We start from the raw sequence: 22676 nt of genomic DNA on the forward strand, positions 1-22676 counted from the left end.
AATCAAAGGTCCAGTCTCCCCACACTTCCCCCCCCCCCCGCCAAATACACACAAAAAATCCTCAACTTCTCTCAAACTCAGTGTAGTATGGAGTCATGGATTAGAGTCAATGGATCTGATACTTACTGGCCACGTGATCTGATAAGCCCTAAACTCTACAGACCAGTCACCTTTTATGTAAAATGACAATCTCTGAATAGTTATGAAAAATTGTTTTAAACTAAAGTTCTTCAAAAATGCAAGCTATTATTTCTCTTCAAGCCAGCCTTCCCTCCTGATTTATTCATTTCTTTCAATGGCACCATCATTCTCTTAGTCACTTAGACTTAAAATACTTTCATTACCTCATGCCTAAGGTATTAAAACAACCTCTGAATCAATCTCCCTTGTGTCATCTTTCCTCATTTCAGTGTATCCTGTATTTATGCCAGGTCAGTCTTCCTGAAACACCGCTTTTAACATCAGAGCCACTCCTCTGCTTGAAAGCCTGCTTTGTAATATAACAGAAAGGGTATCAAACGATTTTGCCTCCAACATTTGTAAGCTGTGTGATTTCAGGCAAAGCATTTAATCTCTCAGACTCTTGGTTTCCGCACCTGTAAAGTCAGGATAAGTACCCGAACAAAACTGTTGGGAGTCTCAAATAAGAACTGAAAAATCTTTGGGGGGAAAAAAGCTTTGAAAAATCTTAACACTACATACCTGTCAGGTTATTTTTAAAAAAACACCTTTTTTAAACACTGCCTAAAACAGATTTTTATGTCATAGATCCCTTTTTGAGGTTCCTTTGGTAGTCTGGTGACAGCTATGGCCACCTTCACAGAATATTTTCAAATGAATAAAATACATAGGATTATCAAGAAAACTAATTATATTTAGTAATTAAAATATGAAAATAAAATCCACAGACCCCAGGCTGAATCCCTGATCTTATGAATAATGTCCAAATTCTCCAGCCTGGCAATCCAGGTCTGTGGCATCAATCCATTTCCCTCCCTACCCCTAATCACATGTTTTCCACTTCCCTAACATTTAAATTTTCCCCATTTTCTACTACCTTTCTTCACTTCTCTAAATTATATTCATCTTCCAAGTATCAGTTCAAATTTGACCATCTTTTAAAACATTTCTTTACTTCTCACAGTAAAGAATCACTCTAGGAATGTTGGCTAATCTCTAAACAAGAAAGCCCCTGGGGACAGTGCTGTGGAACGCTGCTCAACTACAACGGTTTTTCTTTATAAACATCCTATCAATAAACTGTTTTATTGTTTTCCACATTACAGTTCTTGCTGATCTGAAATCTCTGAAATGTGAGTACTTATCTGGCACTTACACGCAGCTTTGCACTGTTATTTAATATGGACAGAAAGCCTGTTTCCCCCCAAACCCTTTCTTTGTACCTTCTATAGAAGCCATCTAAATAAGCTATATTTGCTGTCTCAATCAAGGTGGCCAGTCCAGATTTTCATTAGTTTATACATGGATTTTATAACAGCCTACTTTCTAGGTTCCTAGACATGTATTTCTCTTAAAACAAGCTGCATACATTGGGGCAGCTAGGTGGCGCAGTGGATAGAGCACTGGCCCTGAAGTCGGGGTACCTGAGTTCAAATCCGACCTCAGACCAAACACTTGACACTTACTAGCTATGTGACCTTGGGCAAGTCATTTAACCCCAACTGCCCCCCCCCAGAAAAGAAAAGGCTGCATACAACTGCTATATTCATACCTTTATTCTCCCCAAACATGGGTGGTTGGTCTCCTTTTGCCCATCCAATGTAACCCAAACTCCAGTCCCACATTACATTCTTTTTTTTTGGTGAGGCAATTGGGATTAAGTTACTTGCCCAGAGTCACACAGCTAGTGAGTGTTATGTGTCTAAGGCCGGATTTGAACTCAGGTTCTCCTAACTCCAGGGCCGGTGCTCTATTCCCTGTGCCACCTAGCTGCCCCCCAACATTACATTCTCAAGTTTTAGTTTCTTGGCAAAATTACATCACATTACATTCCATCCAGGCCACTCTCAACTTTATATCTGACCGTTCTAACTATGAATCGGTCAGGTCTGCCTTTTCAATTTTCTTTATGTGGTTCCTGTTATCATCACATCTAAACCATCCTACCTTCTCCATGACGCCTTTTCCTTACCGTGTTCTCTTTCAGAATTTCCATAGTATTTGCCTATACTATATAAAGTGCCACATTGGGACCTTAGTGATCATATAACCTATGCCTCTTCTACTATATGAATTAACTGAAGTCCACAGAAATTAAATAATTTGCTCAAGGTCATAAGAGTTAACTAGTGACAGAGCCAGGCCTTGAACTTGAATTCTCTGACTCCAAATTCAGTGCAATTCCCAATACATTACACTGTACCTTTTGGTAAAATGAATTTTAGATGATTTTGAATGCAAAGATGAGTTGAATTGATCCTACAGACAACAGGAAACAACTAAGTTTTTCGACAAAAAGTAAAAAAATCTGGTTGCCATGTATAGGATAGATTAGAGGTGGGGTTCCTAACCTGTGATACATATAATCCCAAAGGTTATGACAAACTTATGAAATAAGTATGGAGAATATTTAACAAATATCTATAACATCCTACTGAAATATTTTCAAAGTAGTAGTGCTAGTGGAAAAACACTGTGTACCAAATAGAGCTTAATGGAAAATTAATCCTTTTCATTCCTTAAATATATAGCATGTTAAACTCAAGAATTTCTTTTCATATTTAATAGGATGTAGGGAACATTTACTGAAAACTAAGAGTACAGGAACTGACAAAGTTTGGAAATGCCTTGCATTAGAAGGAAGATACTGATGTAGGGAACCAGCTGAAGAAGCTACTGCACTAATTCAGTCATGGGGTTAAAGTGGTGGCCACAAGAAGATGGATAATGGAGATATTTTGAAGAAAACTGACTAGATTTGGTGATGATATATATTTAAAAGTAGAATTTAAAATGATACAATGATCTTATCACACAACCTATGACCCAGCTTCTGCATCTACAAAGTGAAAGTGGTTGGGAATTGGGGTAGATTAGATAATCTGTGAGGTCCTTTCAACCTTAAATCCTATGATCCCATGAATCAAAGAATGTTAGATCTTTGCTGTTTTTAGATGATTACTGAAACTTGAATCTAGCAGAAGAAGGCAATAATATTATTTAGTGCTAAACATCTCCAATGAAGTTAAATCAAGTGCCTTGTTACCTACAGCAGCATCGCTTTGGACATGGTCAACATGGGGAAAACATAATGGAAGATGAAGCAGTAAAGTCACACTTCTCTTATAACAAAAACAAAAAAGTATAAAAAAGACCACCTACATATTCCTAAAAATGTCACTGCTGTCTTTTGGTAATACTGCTTGGGCTATTGATGTAAACTCATAGTTTTGAAGATTATTATTATTCTGAAGCCTTATGTTTTAAGCTGTAATGCCTGCGGTAGGGGAATAGTCTGAATTAGTGACACCAGAATTATAGGACTTTTGTTAAAAAAAGAAATTAAGTTTTATTACTTTCAAGTACATAGCAATATGTAACAGTGTAGCCAAGTAGATAAACATTTGTAATGAACACATTATTTATATGCAAATGATGTTGCTAAAGTGGTTGAGAGGGGTTAAAAAATTTCTTAAGTAGGCTAACATACTCCCCAAATAAGCTAGCTTATTCCTCCTCCTAGTTTAGTTTATACCCTCTTCTAATTTAGCTTATATTATAAAAATTTACATAATTAGTCATCTTTTTTCACAGATTGTATAAAGGCAAACTTCAGTTCTATCTGAATTATTACAAATTCCCAATTAAATGAATTTGAATTAATGAGGTTTGAATGTATTATGTACAGTTAACAAAACATACAATTTATTTTATCTTCCATGCCATCTAAAACACATTTTCCAAGCCTTCCTTATATATACCCACAACAAAAATATACTGAATCTAAAATCCTTGAAGAGTCTACTATTCAATCTTAGCTCTGATTACTATTTGAATAAACTGACATTTAAAATCAAAGTGCTGCCATTAAATTTAACCCAGTATACCAAGAACGAAGCAATGACAGTAGCATTTACATATTTTATGTATGTTTACATGTATTTGTATAGACACCTACATAGATATCTACATGTATGTAGATATAGATAGTCTATAAAGTATATAGTATAGACATTTTTCTGAAGAGGCACCGAGCGAGCACACACCAAGTCTATAATGACAAGTCCTTCGGAGCAAAGTGTGTTGTGGTTGTTATTGTTTGTTTTAAAATTTCATCGGAAAGAAAAAAGACAAAAAACCAGTCAGGCTTCAAATCAATTAGACAACTTTTACTAAATGGAAAAAAAAAACTACATTTGAAATATGCCTTTAAAACAAAATGGAATTAGAAAAGAGACATCTATTTTAAAGAACTTTTTCACTGTGTCAAAAAATCAAATATCTCTTGCATTATATAACGTGCCAATTGAAATGTAAGTTACTAGAATCCTCAATTTAACATTTTTAAAGACAATATTAAAGAGTTTTACATCTATTGTAGAACATTCAGAATGGCATTATAAATCTGGTATCTTTCTCCAAGCTTACAAATTTGACAACGTTCAATAAAAACCTTTATAATTATATTCAGTAAAGAACCACAAATCTGTATTTTGCAATTTTCATCTTACTAAGAACTTTAAATGACTTTTTTACACCTTGCCATTTGCTAATGTTAACCCTTTTAAAAAGGGGAGGGGAAAAAGAACAGTAAAAGAAATACAGCAATAAACTCTTGATCATGTACAGAAATTATTGCTACTATAGTACACTACAACAAAGCATAAGTCTATACAGTAATATTGTATGAACTTTGATCATGAAAATCCAGGAGGATAAAATCTTTAGTGATATAAGCCTTACAATCGCATACAACATCCACATGGCAATACTAGACAGTTAAGCACCCAATATCCACATAGTTGACAGTGTCCCACCAATCAGCATCCATTTAAATACATCCCTTCTTTAGGAAAATTTTAAAAAGAAAGTATCAGCTTTCTGAGGCTTATCAAAAAAGGATCCTCACATTCTGGGGATCTACAAAAAATGCTCTGATGCAGGTGAGGGTGTTACCTGAAAGCTAAGCATGCCAAAAGGTGTTTCGTGCTAATTAAATCTAAAGCCAAGGTACCACATAATCACATTACTAACTAACTGGGTAATACTATTTGAGCCTTATCTTAAAGTTAAATGAAATGCTACTGCACAATATAGCATTAATAAGTTAAAATATTATAGTGCGCAAGTCCAAATCAGTGGCAATTTAAGTAAAAAGCAAAATATTTACTGTCAGCTGGTCAGATTGCTCAGTCAAGTTATTAGATCGGACTTAGTCTGCATGTTTTTATTCACTATCACTGTATATTATCCTTTTAAAAAAGTATAATGGGCTGCATATTTACTAAGTTAAACAGGTAAACAGCTCAATAAGCAAGGGAAAATAAGTCAGTGGCTGTTTTTAAAAGCCCCTCCCCACATTTCACTTCCAAAAAATCCAGGGAAAATGAAAACCATTTGCCATTATTCTAGCTTTAAAAAATCCAAAACAAACCTCCCCCCACCCCCCAAACAAACCCAAAGTAATTAAACAATCAAGCAACACTAAAAACCACATTACACAAGTGGATCATCATGCTTTCATCTGGTTTAACTATCACATCTAGTTTTAACTGGGATGCTTTTCAACTTTAAAAACCATGATAAGTGCATATGGAACCTTAATGGGTATTTCTGAATCTGGTTTTAACTTTGCTGGATATTAGAACAGAGTATACTTGTTACAATACAGTGTTGCACATCTTTCTACTAGAAAAAAAATGAAGATCCTTTACCCGTCTCTTTAAGTTAAATGTGTGTGACATCATAAAGAGTGTCAAATGGCTGGATGGTTTTACAGTGCACACTTATATATTATGGAGTTTTGTCCTTGACAGATCTAATGGGTTCTCTACACAAATCCTTTCTTCACCTTTTCTTCGGGGGATTAGCTGTTCGAGGTGGAGTGACAGGACGTCCAGAATTCAGTCCACCATACTGGTACTTGGCTTTCTTTTCAGACGGTTTTAGTATCTGTAGTAAAGAATTTATCAAGAAAGTGTCATAAGAATCAAGATAAAATATTGTGATGAAAGAAATAAAGTAATATTTTTTAATCCTATCTAAAGAAAATACCTTCAAACAGAGGAAATCAGAAAGGTTCCTTAAAATGTGACTAACTTTTTTTACCCGTAGTTTCATATGACTAAGCATACCTTCCTAATTAAAATCACTCTGCCCATAGTTTACATGACTTTATTCAGTATCAATATATATTAATAAGACTAATAAAAAAAATTATGTCAAAACACTTAATTCCTGGCCTGCCTACAATATGTTTAGGTTGTTTTAATAAATCTAATTTGTTATTCTAATAAATCAAGAGACAGTGTGGTATGTACAAATACCAGAAAGCTGAAGATCCAAGTACTCTTTATTTTTTGTGCTATTAATTGTATGATATTGGGTACGTTAATGGGTTAGTTAAATTGGGTAAGTTCTCTCCAGAACCACATTTCTTCAATTATAAAATTAAGGGATCAGACTAAGGCTATGACTCTATGATTTTATCCTAAAACCTAGGTGGGTTAGATTCTATGATCCTGTGGGGGAAAAAACAGTAAAACCATAAAAAGTTTTAGAGTTATGATTATCTTTATTCTCCCTAGTGGAGAAGTTAAATTTCTCATAATAATTTAGAGAGAATCACTCTTTCAAATTACTATAGGACTATCATATGGGTCTAGATATAAAGTAGTCTTCCCCCACACCAATCCCAGTGAGGACAATAAAAGTAATAATGAAAATAATGATAAGAAAATGAAAAATAAAACTTTTTACATAAAATATTATATACAGTACTTTTGTGTAACAGTCTTCCAGCATATATCTACATTGTTTTAGGTACATATTCTGTATTTCAGTCAATATCACAAGAAATAAATGTGTGTACCTCTACGTGAGGTAAGGAGATTTGAGTACATATACAATTGTTCAATTAAAACTGATAGAAGACATTGGTCTAACACTAAATAGATTGCATGACTGATCATAAACTTGTACAATAAAACCTCATTACTAAATTGGACCAATGGAGGAGGGAAGAAGCAGTTTAAATTAGTGGAATTTATATTATACAATTTTTTAAAAAAAAGTTATTTATTACTTTTACACATATAATTTTTATTTTAACAGTGTGAAATAGATTAAATTCTACTTTAAATGAGCAAATGATAATTTTTAAGATATTTTAAGTCTAGAGTAAAGTTGTTATTTTCTGTATACTTCAACTGTGAATAATGTTTACCGAAAGCTGATTTAATTTCCTGTGGTTCACTAAATTACTTAACTTCTGAGCAAAGAGAACTCTTATTCCTTAAATTTTCTTACAGAACTTATTTTGTTTGAATTTTTCATTTGCTCCTATCACATTCTATAGTGAAATCACATTCATTTTTATAAATGCTGTATCCTTTCCTCCTTCACCCATAAGACTATAGGTTCCTTAATTAAGAGCAGGAACAGCAGTGGCCTCTTTAGTTCTCAGAGTACCTTGAAGACAGCAGCCATTTAATAATTTTTAATTAAAGAGAATTATTTTAACAGCATTCACTATATTTATTAACCTTACATATATAGCAACCATAAAGTAAGCAACGCCTTACTAACTACAAACAGTTATTGGTAGCTTAGAAGTTAATTTGGGTTATCACAGCATCTAGACCAGTACACCTCACTTCTACCAGGGGGAAAAAAAGCCAAAAACCACCAACAAAGGGTTTTCAGGGGACTGTTTAAATATCAATACCATACCTGAAATGAACACATCAAAGTTTCATCGACACTCATCATTCCACCAGCATTATCAAATTCGCCACAGTAATTTGGGGCTGAAAATAAAGTTACCAGCTGTCGCTTGGCAAAAAATTCATATCCATCTTCAACCACCTACCAAAATAAAATATGCTAATTTATAATTATTTCCTGATTGTCAATATTAATATAGTGGATCAATAACTTAATCCAAAAATAGTGAGCAATGGGGAACTTTTTTTTTTAACTCAGTGCACTGCGTAACTTTTGGGGGTAAAGGGAGTATATTCACAGATCACACCACTTCCTATACTCATTTTTGGACACTTAAATGTTAACCTCGTGGTCAGATACTTTAGGAGTAGCCTTCCCTAGTATACATACTAGTTCTCTCAACCCTAAGACATTCTGAAAATCTATCCCTTTCTTCCTACTTTCTCTGTTTCTTGGGAGGACATAATCCTTCCAGATACTCAGGTTCTGAACCATAATTGTCTTCAGTGGCTGACTCAGCCTTACCCTCTATATATCCAAATCAGTTGTTAAGTCTTGCCTGTTCTCCCTCTACCATATTTTGGAATCCCTACCTTCCTAATAAGATGAAGCTCAAGTGCCACCCTTACACCAAACCCTTTTCTGTTCTCTTCACTAGTTACTGCCCTTTCCTGGATCTGAAGTTACTTCTTATATATTTTATATTTATTAATTTTTATAAATGTTGTTTTACTCAGTATAATATAAACTCCTTAAGGGCAAGAGATATTTCATTTTTATCCTTGTATCCCCTGTACCTAGCACATGTTTTGCACATACAAATGATTAATATATTACTGCTGAATGAATGGATTCTAACAGGCATGAAGTCTGTAGATAGCAAGAACAACGAATGCCCTCTCAGGACATGCACCATTGTTTAGCCATAGAAATCACAATTCAAAGAAAGATTCATATATAAATAGGAGGTAATGAAGAAAGTAAAAATATAATTTCTGAAAGCTTTGTTCTTATTTCCAATTATCTATTTGATTGCACAGCTACACACTGAGACATTAGTTTAAATTGATAAGTTATTTTTAAAAGATACTAGAAAACTTATTTCCTATAATTTTATTAATTTTCCCCAATGACTTTTACATTATAATTTCTAAAACCTTTATTTTCATTTGTGATTGATCCTCAATAAAGGATTTGATTCCAAACACATGAGGCCTTAAATTCTCAGAACCAAAATCTGTTAATTTTTTAACTTTCCACTAGGAAAGGTCATTTTAAAGTATTAAGTCAATCCATTTCTGAAAGTAAAACATCCTTTATAATGCAAATAATTATCATAGTACTTTGTCAGTTTCTGACAAGGGAAGTGTGGTCAGTCTATAGAGTGCATGGAAGGCAGTAATGTCTAAGACGATGTGATGACACAGAAGCCAGATTATGAAGATTTTTAAAAATCACACATAGCAGCTTATATTTGATTCTGGAAAAAACAGGGAGCCACCAGAGCTCATTAGTGAGGAATAGGGAGGAGGTTACATTATCAGACCTAAGCTTTACAAAAATCACCTTGGCAGCTAGTGGAGTATAGACTTGGGGCGGGGAAACCAGTTAAAAGGCTATTCCATATTATCTGAAAGAGACGTGATGAGGGCCTGAACTAGGGGGTAGCTATGTTACTATACAGAAAAACGATGTATAGACCATTGCCATAAGTAGACTGTTTCACAGATACCCCCCCCCAAGAAGCTTGCTGGGATGTTGCCCCCTCCACTGTTCAAAGACTCAGAAACCTGAGCACCTCCAGTATCTGGGGCCTCACACCGTGCTTGCCCCAACCCCTCTTTACCCTCTCATTAGCTGGAGCAACTCCAATGCCTGAAGCAGAGAACCCCTGGCTCAGGACTGCACTGGTGCTGCTGCCACCCAGCCACTTGCCAAACGGTGAAGTGTTCCTGCTGCCCACCTCCAGGAGAATCAGATTTGTGTAATGCAAACTTACCAAAAGCAAGAACTACCAGAAAAGTAGAAATACTTGGCAATGAAATGGATATGTGGGATGAGTGAGAATAAAGAATCATGAGTAACACTGAGGTGGTCAGCCTGGGTGACCAGGAAAAGAGTTGTGCCCCCCACATAACAGGGAAGTTCAGGACAGGAGAAAAAAAATAGAGTTCTATTTTAGAAGTAATGAATTTGAGATAACAATGGGACATCTGGTTTAAAGTGTCCAAAACACAGATAGCGATGTGGGACTATAGCTCAGGAGAGGCTAGAGCTTGAGATGCAGAACCAGGAATCATCTGCATGGCAATGATTATTGAACTGGTTGAAGCTGATGAGATCACCAAGAAGAAGAATAGGATAAAAAGAGATGAGAATAGGGTCTAAGAGCTTTGAAAGACACCTCCCTCCCCCTTCAATAGACAAGGCAGGAAGATATATAGCAAGTGAAATGAAGTACAGTGAACAGAAGGAGAAAAGAAAGTAGTGTCACAAAAACCTAGAGAGCTAAGAGTATATGGGAGAAGTTAATCAACAGTGTCAAATGCTCTTTTATTTTTCTTATAAAATCTCTCTTTGTATCTAGGTCATGTATCCATTCTGACCTTATCTTGGTAATGGTGTGAGATATTGGTCCCATTCCCAATTTCTGCCATACTGCTTTCCAGTCTTCCCAACAATTTTTTTAACCAAATAATGAATTCTTATCCCAAAATCTTAAGCCTTTACATTTGTCAAATACAAGGTTATTATGTTTATTTACTGCTATAAATTGTTATGTCTACTCTATTCCACTGATCCACCTTTTTTATTTCTTAGCCAGTACCAGATGGTTTTGATAATTATTGCCTTATAATACAGTTTAAGATCTGGTACTGTTTATCCTCCTTTTCCACTTTTTAAAAAATTATTTCCTTGATATTCTTGATTTTTTGTTTTTTCAAGTGAATTTATTATTTTTTTCTAATTCAGTAAAATAATTTTGGTCATTTAATTGGCTGGCATTGAATATATAAATTAGTTTGGGTAAAATTGTGATTTTTATTATACTGGGCCTGCCTACTCATAAACAATTAATATCTCTCCTATTATTTACTTAACACACATGGATAGGTGAACAATTTATGAAGAAGAGACAGAGAGCAATATTAGGTATAAAACAGATAATTTTGATTACATTAAATTAAAAAGGCTTTGTACAAATACAAATAGCCAAGATTATAAGGAAAGCAGAAAAATTTTATAGACAGTTTATCATATAAAGGTCTCATATCTAAAACAGATAAAGAACTTGGTCAAATCTATAAGGATACAACTCATTCCTCAATTCATAAACGGTCAAAGGATATAAACAGGCAGTTTTCCAATGAAGAAATCGATCAATTTATAGTCACATAAAAATGCTCCAAATCATTATTGATCACAGATATGCAGATTAAAACAACCTTGAGATACCATTTTACACCTACCAGACTGGCTAAAATAACAGAAGGGGAACGTGTCAAATGTTGGAGGAGATGTGGAAAATTAGACCATTAATTCACTACTGGTGGAATTGTGAACTGATCCAACCATTTGGGAGAGCAATCTGGAATTATTCCCAAAAAGTTATTAGACTACCTATACCCTTTGACCCAGCAATACCATTAGTTGGTCTATTTCCAAAGATGATTAGGGAAAAAGGAAAAGAACCTATATGTTCTAAAATATTTATAGTAGCTCTATTTGTGGGGGCAAAGAATTAGAATTTGCAGGGATACCCATCAATTGGGGAATGGCTAAACAAGCTGTGGTACAACTGTGATGGAATAGTACTGTGTTATAAGAAACGATGAGCTCAATGATTTTAGAAAAACATGGAAAGACTTGCATGAAATAATGAAGAGCGACATGAGCAAAACCAAGAGAACATTGTATACAGTAACAGCAATATTGTTTTAGGAATGACTTCAAGAGAGCAAGTTGTTTTATCTATTATAAATACCCAAATTAATTACAAAGGGCACATGAAGAAAGATGCTATTTTCATGCAAAGAAAAAAACTGATAAATAGAACTATGTATAAACTTTATATATATCACATATTTGGTACTATGTTATGAAAATGCTTATTCTATTCCATAAATTAAAATAAAATAAAAGTGACAAATGCCACCAAAAAGGTCAAGAAGATCAGAACTGAGAAAAGGCCGTTTGATTGGCAATTAAAATATCACTTGTAACTTTGGAAGGCAGTTTCATGGGAATGATGAAGTCAGATGCCAGATTGCAAAGGATTTAAAGGAAGTAGAGAGGTAGCAGAGGAAACAAATGTAGATGGCTTTCTCAAGGTGCTGAGCCAAGACATGGGGATGTCTTCAATCAAAACTGAGCAGTTAAGAAACCTATTAAGGGCGACAGAAGACAATGCTATGTGACAGGAATAACTCAACACACATGCAAGCTAGTGAATGGTATAATGTGAACAGATAATTTATAAGTTTATTATTCTGCTTAACAAAAGTAGAGGCAGCAAGTAAGATAAACAAAAGAAGGTAGTGGCAAAGTAGGAGGGGGAAGGATCACACTAGGCAAAAAATATTTCCCCCAACATATAGAACGGTGGTGATTGATATGCATATATTATCAAGTTGTTAATCAATCTCAGCAATGATAGTAATTATGCACTAAATACATTTATAGTTTAGATGTTAATATTTAAAGAAATTGTTCTGACAAAATAAGACACCCCTATACTTTAAAAATAAAACATTTCTCTCAAAATAGAGGCTATCTTGTTTAACTGGATGTGCAAGATACTCAGTCTCTTAAGTTACTACCAATCTCTAAAAACTAGGTCTGAAAAGACTATTCAAAATGTTTCCAATTTCATAATTTGGCCCCTGGTAGCTAAATTTTGGAGTTAAACTGGTTCCTGATATTCAAATACTTGTAAGAAATCACTCTTCTTAAAAACTGAAGGCAAATTGGTTCTAGGAATTCCGGGCAGTTTTCCTTTATGATTTCCTGAAAGATACTGTCCAAGCTCTTTTTTTCATCATGATTTTCAGGTGAAGTGAGCAGAAGAACCAAGAGGACTTTGTACACAATAACAGCCACGTTATGCGATGACTAATATTGTTAAACTGAACCCTTCTCAGTATTACAAGGATCTAAGACATCTCCAGAGGCATTGGGATGGAAAATGCTGCCCATATCCAAAGAAAGAACTACGGAAGTCAAATCGCTATCACTTATTTTTACCTTCTGTTGAGTTTTGTTTCATCTTTCTGATGGTTCCTCCTATTGGTTTTAATTTTTATTCACAGCTTCACTAATGTGAAAATATGTTTAATAGGAATGTAAATGTAAAATCTATATCAGACTGTGTGCCGTCTTGGGGAGGGTTGGGGGGAGGAAGAGGGAGAAAAAATTTTCAACTCAAAAATTGAAGGCAAATTGGTAAAATTTATATTAAAAAAGCTGATGTTAGGAGACAGGACAAATATCACTCTATAATGATCAACAAGCATTATTAAGTACCTACTATGTTCCAGATACTGTACTAGATGCTGGGGGTACACAGTCAAAAGCAAAATTAGTCCCAGCCATAAAAAAGCTTATGTTCTATCAGGGTAAACAACATGTATACATCTGATGTAAAAAATGAACAAGAGATCATGGGGAAGAGGAATAGGAAGGTACTAGCAGGCTGCTGTTTGTACTTCATTCTCAAACAGGACCACGACATCAGGGAGATGACACTGACATGCAAGTGAATTGGATTTAAGTGAGGGTTAACGAGCAGACAGGGATTTCAAGAAAGGCTTTATGCAAAAGGTTTTGTCTGAGCCACGTTCTGAAAGTAACAAGGAATTCTAAAAAGTAAAGGTAAGAAGGAAGTGCATTCCTGGCAAAAGAGACAGTGTTGCAAAGGTTTTTACCCTAAAAATAACTTTTCAAAGACATATGTGAAATAAACCATGTCAGGTGAGGTTTTACTCTAGAATATTCTCATGTAACTATTAGAAAATCTCTTCTTGAATTAACAGTATGATGAAGTTAGATTTGTTTATAAATAAAGTAAATAAATGACAAGGCATGGCTAAATATTTTCTACAAGTTTTCAGAAAATTACACAAAAAACAAAATAAACAGACAAATTAGAAATCTATTTCAAATCCTTCCCAATCCTTACAACGTCTGAGATTAGGTTGACAGAGGAGGGTGGTAAAACCATTAGAATGTCAATTCCTTGAAGGCACGTATCTTCACTTCTGTTTTTGTACACAAAGTCTGGCACCACAGTAAACACTTAATAATTCAGTAGCAGATGTTAATTATGTAAAAGCACGGGTCAGGTTTGCTCAACGTCAGCTACCTGTTTCTGTAAGGCAGAGCTAAGAATGATTTTTACCTTTTAAAATACAACAAAACATTATTTAAAAATGTAAAACTCATTCTTTGCTTATGGAGGTAGCACACAAAACACAGTAAAATTATATCCCTTTACAAATTTTTAAAGAAAAACTTCTATTCCAGTAGAACATAAACTCTTTAAGGGCAGGGATATTTTGTTTTTCTATTCCTATTCCCAGCACTTAGCTTAGTGCTTGCATAGAGTTGCTTAATAAAATACTTGTTAAAATAAATTAAGTATTTACAAGGAATAAAGATTATTAAATCCACTAATAATAATGATCTAACTAATAAAGTCTTATTAAGTCCACTAGATGGGGTAAAACATTGAGAAACATTTATCAAAACAAGTTTTAGATTTCATACCTGATGAGCTCGACAAATCAAGTCCAAGTCATGACGATTCAGAAATTTACTGACCACATCGGCCCCAAATGTGAAAGAAACACCACGATCATTTTCTCCCCAACCTTGTACATCCTTATCTGGGTCAGACCACAGCAAATCACAAAGTAAACCTTGAAAAGATATCAGTGAAAAAGTTATTAGAAATATGATATAGAAGTATTCTATATTAAACTCTTCCTTAGTTCATCTTTTGTTCCCTCAACCCTTAAACCACCTGACACTGGCAATTCAAGGCCACCCCCTTACCTGGATCCAATCTATCACCAGCTGTCCTACCTGGTTTCTTACATGTCCCAGTTCTACTCCTAAACTTCTCCCACCTATATACCTTTACTCATGTCAATCCTCTATGCTATTGAGACTATCATCACTCCACCCATAACACCATCTATTGAAGTAACCACCTTACCGTATCATACAATTATACTGTATTCTCTCCAATCTCACTGGACTGCAAGCTCCCTGAAGGCAGAGTATTAGGTCAACTTTCATTTTTATACTGTGCCTAGCACGTGATAAGCACTTACTATTTTTAACTTTATAAAGTTGAATACTCAACTATCCTTAACTTATAAAGTTGAGTACTCAACTCAGATTCTTGAACACATCTATTTCTTTCCCTCCAAGTAATTAAAACCACCATAAACACTGTACTAGCAAAGACTATGACAGCAGTGGTAAAGCAATGTGGTATAGCACAAAATTGCTTAACCTTCGGAAAGGTTAAGATCCTGGGTTTGGCCAAGATGCCACTGAATGGATGTCTTAACTCTGAACAAGTTCTTACATCTATTTGAACAACTGTCCTAATCTAGGAATTGGAGACAGCATTGCTGATACTAACCTACCTAACAGAAGGTGCGTTTTAAACTGTGAATCATCATATAAATGTTAGCTATTATTCTTAGTAGGACTCCAATATACAAGGATACATTCACAATCATCTGTGAACACAGTGAGGAAGAACTACCTAACTTTATAGTGGATGATACTCACATCTAACAAAACAAGTCCTACACATGGCAGCACCAAAGTAAAAGATAAATTGATGCATCTATGATCTCAATGATATGAGCATGTTTTCCAATAGTGCAGATTATAAATCCATCCAGTACAACTCTTGTGCACATTCTTCTGTAAATCCTACCCAGGGGACGGGAATCTACCTAATGTACTAGAGGCTTATTCTATTTCTACTCCATGTCTCTTGATGTTGAATGCATATCAGTGGAGTACAAAGTGTTTTTCTTTCTAGTCATTCATTTCTCCAATAACATCTTTCAAGCTGCTTTTCATGTGCTAGTCTTTGTTGGTAACTTATTGCAGCCTACTTAAGCTTTGCATGTGCCCCTTCATTGCCTTCTGTATGAAATGAGGTTTTATTTCTTTAGAGCCATATAGCATCCCTGATATTAAAAAGATAAGATTTTTAAGGGAGAGGTTTGGGGAGTCATTGAAAATTATACAATTTCTCAAATGCTATCCAATTCATTCTCTTCATCCTATTCAATTCTACCTGGTCAAAAGATCAGGCTGGTGGTTCAGTTGTATTATACCAATGGACAAACTATAAAAGGTTTCTATCAACCTCCATAGCATAGTTTGAAAAATAGGTATTCTTTATTCATATTATCCTTTGTGGGTAGGCCAAATTCTCCATTTGTTACGGATTTCATTTAGGATGCTCTGCAATATCCTAGAACTTGATATAATCATGACCATTTCATCTACAAACAGATCACAGAGAAGACTTGGCCAGCTCCAAGGAATCTTTCCCCTTTTCCATGTAACAGCTGTTTCCTATAACAGAGACAAAAATACCTTTGGTCCCACTTGTTATTAATAAGAAGGCTAACCAAAATTAACAAATTTGTTTCATCAACCAGGGAATTCTTTTGATTTTAACATATGCAAAAGACAGTTCTTTTAAGAATCTTTAATGCTATATTTTCCTCTACAAAATCAATTTTTTAAAAAGTCACACAAAGGTGGAATTTTATATTCTCTACATCTTGTAGGAAGTTACGTAAAGATGGGATGTGTTTTACAACGTATGCAAAAGTTTAATTCTCATATTTTCATCAAGGATGTCCTTGATAAGTGTGTAGATTAGTTTCATAAATATTTTGTAGAGACAGGGAAATGGGTAGTTGATATTTTCTCAGTCTTTTTCAGTAATAATGGTATCCTCTTTTGTTTCAAATAGCTTAAGAACCGATTTCCTCACTGCTCTGAAAATTGTGTCATCTTCAGCACAGAACTCTTCTGTGTGTAGCTTGTATTATTTCAGCTGCTTTTTCTGTCTTTCCTCACCCCCAATAGTGACATTTCTACTTTCTGATGTACATCATTCAGGGGCTGTAGCATCTCCACTGTCACTGAAGGAAGAATAATTTGTTATACTAATCCTAAGAATCCTCTCCAATTTTCATCTGTTTGTTGTCCTTCAAGTTTCATCATTAAATATTCTCAGGATGATGAGATTTAATTGGCCTCAACATACTTTCCATAAATTTGTTTTTGTGAAGGATATGGGGAGAAAAAAGCATGAGCAAAGAGGATGCTCAAGAGAAAAAAGTATGCTTTAGAAAGACAGTTCTGGTACTCAAGAAAGAAAATCTGTTTGAATTATATGGGATAAAATTCTTTCTCTTCTCTACCACTAGGTTTCTAAGGCTTTTAAAATTTTATTTAGTTTTCAAAAATTAAACTCAAGGTTAAAAAACTTACCTTTCTTCCTTGTATATCTTAACTTGTACAATCAGTCAATATGCATTTTTGTTAAACGTTTACTACATGCTAGTCAGGAAGTGACTGGAGTCAGGAAGACTCATCTTTCTGAGTTCAAATTTGGCCTCAGACACTTACCAGCTGTGTGACCCTGGGCAAGTCACTTAACCCTGTTTGCCTCAGTTTCCTCATCGCCCCTTTCTGTGTTATTTTGTGGGGGAAAATTTGTAGGGGAAGGAGGAAGGATGCTGCTGGGAGTGGAAATCTCTCACTTATGCCACATTTACAGGTCCAAACTGTCAAATTTCAAAACTTAACAACAACAAAAAATGCATTGCCTTCTCAGCTGTCTGAACTGGTCTAATCAATTTCCTGTGTGTTTCGGACAGGGAGACAGAGGAAAAGAAAAGACGGAAGATAATGATAGAGCACAGAGAACATACTTGAAGTAAAGATAAAGAGAATATAAACAATAACACTACAAACTTTTCTGAAGTTCCTGGTAAAATTTATAATATATCATTAGCGGCATGATTTGTGAACTACTAGAAAGGAAAACAGCAATAATCACTAAGCATCAGCACGGTTTCATCAACAATAGATCATGATGCACTCAGAGACATCTAAGAAGAGTTCTATGAAATAATGAAAAGTAAATTGAGCAGAACAAGGAAAATTACTTTTAACAATGATGCAAAGAAAACAACTATGAATGAATTAAGAACTCTGATCAATACCACAAAAAAAAAAATCATGACATACTTTCTACCTCTTCGCAGAGATGATGGACGAGAGGTACAAAACCACTCCCATCTCTTCACACAGGGCCAATGTGCAAATCTGTTTCACTTGAAACTACACTCATTTTAAGGAAGGGCTATTAAAACTCCTAACATTTTTTTTATTTGGGAGAGAAAAAAGGGGTGGGCAGTGACAGTGGTAAGGGAGAAAAAATGTCAATAAAACATTTAAAAATACACAGAAAAGAGCAAAAAGAAGGAGAACACAAATAAGCGGGTCAGTCTTAGTACTAATGTTAAATCTAATATACACTTAAAAATAAGGTCATGCCAGACAAGATTAATTTTTGATAGAATTACTAGATTGCTAGGCACAGTGAGGGAATGCTATGGCTATAATATACCTGAAACATTTGAGAAAGTCTCCTGTTATCCTTCTGGACAAAATGGAACTGGAACTATAAGTTAAATAGTGGTATGGCTAAGAGAATTTAAAACTAGATGAGTGGCCTGATGATCCAAAGAGCATTTAGTATAGCCAGGAAAACCTGGGTTCAAGATCTGAGTTTGCTCATCTGTAAAATGAGGCTCCTTTAAGCTCTAAATCTATGATCCTAGGAGAAGTCATTAAGTGATTAAATTTAATTGAGAGGATATGCTCCTCCTATTTGGAGATGACACAAAGCTAGAAAGTAGATAGCTAAAGCACTGAATAAAAGAATCAGGAGCTAAAAATATCTCAATGGAATAGAATAATGAGACAAATCTAATGAGAAAATAATGTAGTCTTTCATGTAAGTATCATACAACTGTTATCAATAAAATCTGGATGGCTTTATGGAACCCAGAAAAGCTAATAACATCTTAGGTTGCATTCAGAGTGGCATAGCATACTGGACTAGTGAGGTGATGACACTCTATCTGCTCTGGTCAGACTAGATCTGGAATAATGTTCAGTTTTGTGTAACATTTTAGAAAGAAAACTGACAAGAAAGAAGAGCATACAGAGGAAGTGAAAAATACTAGAGGTCAACCATGTCTTATGAAAGCCAACTGAAGGAATTGGGGATGTTTTGCCAAGAGACATGGATGGAGGCTAGGGTGGAAGGAAGAATGGTAGCTGTCTTCAAGTTCTTAAAGAACCATCAAATAGAAGGATTAGACTATTCCTACCAGGTGCCAAAGGGAAGTAGGAAAAAATGGATGAAATAGGCACAGAAACAAATTTAGGTGTGATGTGAGAAATATTTCTTAACAATGAGAGCTACCATATTTCACCGTTGGTGTTTTTTTGGGGGTTTTTTTTTGTTCATTCCAAAAATTGGTCTATAACCTTTCATTCTGTAATAGTCACATTGTATATTCTGTTCATCACTGCTTAAAAGGTAAACAGAGCAGCAATGTATTCACCACTGGCATGTAGATACACATTTATCTCTCACGCCTTGCAAGCCATGAGCCTCAAAATCTCAGTGCACATGTGTTGTCAGTATATTTCTGGAAGCCTACTTGTGTGGTTTATTTAGAGCACTGAAGTACAAATGGTACCATCACTCAACCCAACAAAAAGCCATAGGCACAAAAGGAGTGGGCAGGCGGGCAAAGCTACCATGAGTTAGTCATGTGTAAGACTTTCCCATGCTAGCTAAACTGCACAGTTCATCTGCCAGAGATACATTAACATGCGAAGCATTTCTTTCTGATTATGGGTAAATATAAAAACTATTCTGCGGGCTTCAAGCCGAAAGTGATTGTGTTCACTGAACAGCACGGAAACAGAGCTGTGGAAAGACAGTTTTCAGTGAATGAAAAGTTAATGCAAGACTGGCGGAAACTAAAAGACAAGTAATACCAGCACAAGTGATTTTTTAAAAAAGCTTCACATAATGGTTGCACCCCACTTTTCTGCCAAAAATCTGTCATAAAATCTGTGACGATTATGTGGTAAAATATGGTATGCAGAAGTGAAATGGTCTGTCTTGAAAAATAGTGGCTTTCCTCCACTGGATCACCGCTTAAAGATGTCATCCAGGGGTTTTGTGTATAAGCACACATTTGACCACTTGGCCTCCCTTCCAACTCTGAGATTCCAAAATTACCTTCCTGAAAATGGCTAAACTTAAGTAAACAGAGTACAAGCAAGTTCAGAATACACACAAGTAGGAAAATGTTGGAACTTCTATGTTAAATTTGAAATATATGTTTAAAAAAACCGTACATATTGGAGACTCACAGTTTCATATGTATTCTTTTTCTCTTTGTACTGGGAAATATTCACGTTTGTTGATGCTTGGTAAGTTCATAATAATAATAATAATAATAAATTTTGAAGTGCCAAGACCATTCTGTTGGCCAGTTTAACGTGTAAAGACTTTAGGTGTAGGCCTATTGGTGGACACCATGTTTCCTGTGCAAGGATTAGTTCACTGGATGATTTTTTTTTTGGTAGAGAACAACTTATGAAGATATTCTACAAAGATATTTGTATTGCTGGAAGAAGTATCCACATCGATGAAATCAGGTCACTAAGGCATGTCACAGCTTTTTGGTTAACAGAAAATCTACAACTAAACTGAATTCTACCCGTTGACAATAAAGAACAATATCTGATCCATATAATGTTAATAAAAACTTTGCAAATAATCAGAGGGTAAGTTGTCAAATGTCAAAGATTTAAAAAACGGTTTGATAAGGTTTTTAATTCAACTTTGGAGGTTTCTTTAATTTCTTATTTGAATGTTAAGATCCAACTACAAATTAAAAGCATGAATGTTGACTGTAACTGGTGATATGATATATAACAATATACATAAAAGTAAAAAATAATTATAATGAAGCCCACTAGAGTGCAATGAGAGGCAGTGTGGAATAGTAAAGAGCTGACCTTGGAACAGGAATATCTCAGATGAAATCCTGCATCTCACATATCCTAGTTATGTGACCATGGGGCAAGTTCTTTCACCTCTCTGTTCCCCAGGCACTAAGACTGAGTTTAAAACTTGTATTGGTGAAAGAATTTTCCATAGCAAGAGTTTTCTGCAATAATTAAATTAATTTTTTACATATATGCATGTGAATCAGAGGCAGATCACATGTTCCAATAAAAAGGTAATCTACTTGATAGATGGAATGTTTCTATATCTCAAGTTAAAACAGAAATTGCAAATATTCTAAAGTAGCATTTTTTCCATGTGAAAGAGTATCTATTCATAAAACCTTTAACACCAAATCACAAAGACTGTGGAAAGTTTAGTCAGAGTTCAACCCTTTGCTACTCTTGGCTTCCTTCCAAACTGCTAACAAATTTTACCTTATGAAGGAGGACTTTCCTGCTCCTCCCCCGCCCCACTAAGGCTTTTCCTTTCAGATTACTGTCAACTAATCTATATATTTTCATGCACCTCCTTATTTATGTTCTATCCCTCTTAGAACGTATGCTCCTTGAGGGCAGGGGCTGAATTTTGTCATTCTTTCTATTCCTAGCATTTAGCACAATGCCTGTCACATAGTAAGTGCTTACATTACTGACTGTTCTTACTGATGCCCTTAACAGAAGGTCTTCTACTTCACTGAGATTTAAATCATCCAAGAGGAAATCTTCAATTACCAATCTCTTCTAATCAAAAAATTTTTTTTCTTTATCTCCTACTCTCATCCTTTTGGTCAAAGATTATTTAAAAATTCTTACTCTCTGACAAGGAGTCAGGTCTAAATCCATGCCATTCCTTCCTACTTCCTCCAGGAATAAGCCACTTTTTTCTTAGGGTGCAGCTAACTCTCGACTGGCTATTTCTCATTTGCCCACAACATACATAAGTATTCCTAATCCTAACCAAAATATAAAAACAAAACAAACTTCCCGTGATCCCTCTAAAACATCCAGCTAACCACCTCTTTTCCTTCATTCCATTCATTGCCAAACTTCTAGGGAAAAAAGTTGGCTTTGGCTGAGCTCTTGGTTTGCTGCAGAAGCCTGGCCAGGAGCTGCTCAAAAAATATGCAAACTTGAAAAAAAACTGTAGTGTATAACTTAACTGGTCACCTGGTCAAAATCCAGCAAGGAAAAAAAAATCAAGTCCTAAAGGCTGTAATATGTGGAAAATCAACAAGAACAAACTGTTTCTGAATTGATTCCTCTAATGGAGAGCCAGTGAAAGGAAACTGTTATACAGTACCACCTCTGAAAACAAAGACTTCAAGACTAAATTACTCTTAGCGCCTCAACTTTCCATGAAAGTTCAGGGAGACAGCTTCTGAGGCTGGAGAAAAGTAACCTCAATGTTCAATAAATATAAACCTCCAAAGTTTAAATGAATTTATGAAAACTAAAAATCAAATCTGGATTTGGGGACAGTTTGATGCTCGGAAGAATATACTATCTACACTTCCACTGATGTAGGAAACTCCTTTATTGACCACCTCTGAAGGCCAGACTGCAAGATGAAACTAAAGGCTCTACTAAATAAACCAATCTGCCCAGTTCAGGAAACAGTT

The 22676-nt window shown here is 35.0% G+C and overlaps 1 protein-coding gene across 1 annotated transcript in view; it reads right to left on the reverse strand.

Moving 5' to 3' along the window:
* Positions 1–3504: 3504 nt before the first annotated feature.
* Positions 3505–22676, reverse strand: part of PPP1CB (protein phosphatase 1 catalytic subunit beta) — a 79698-nt gene continuing 60526 nt past the window's right edge. The window contains exons 6-8 of the mRNA XM_020983773.2: positions 14671–14822; positions 7912–8046; positions 3505–6132 (exon numbers count right to left, since the gene is read on the reverse strand). Coding sequence (XP_020839432.1) covers positions 6028–6132; positions 7912–8046; positions 14671–14822 — 392 coding nt within the window. The 3' untranslated portion in view covers positions 3505–6027. The remainder of the gene's footprint in view (positions 6133–7911; positions 8047–14670; positions 14823–22676) is intronic.

The sequence above is a fragment of the Phascolarctos cinereus genome, unplaced genomic scaffold (genome assembly GCF_003287225.1).
Source record: "Phascolarctos cinereus isolate Bilbo 61053 unplaced genomic scaffold, phaCin_HiC Scaffold_2;HRSCAF=192, whole genome shotgun sequence".
Taxonomy (NCBI): Eukaryota; Metazoa; Chordata; class Mammalia; order Diprotodontia; family Phascolarctidae; genus Phascolarctos; species Phascolarctos cinereus.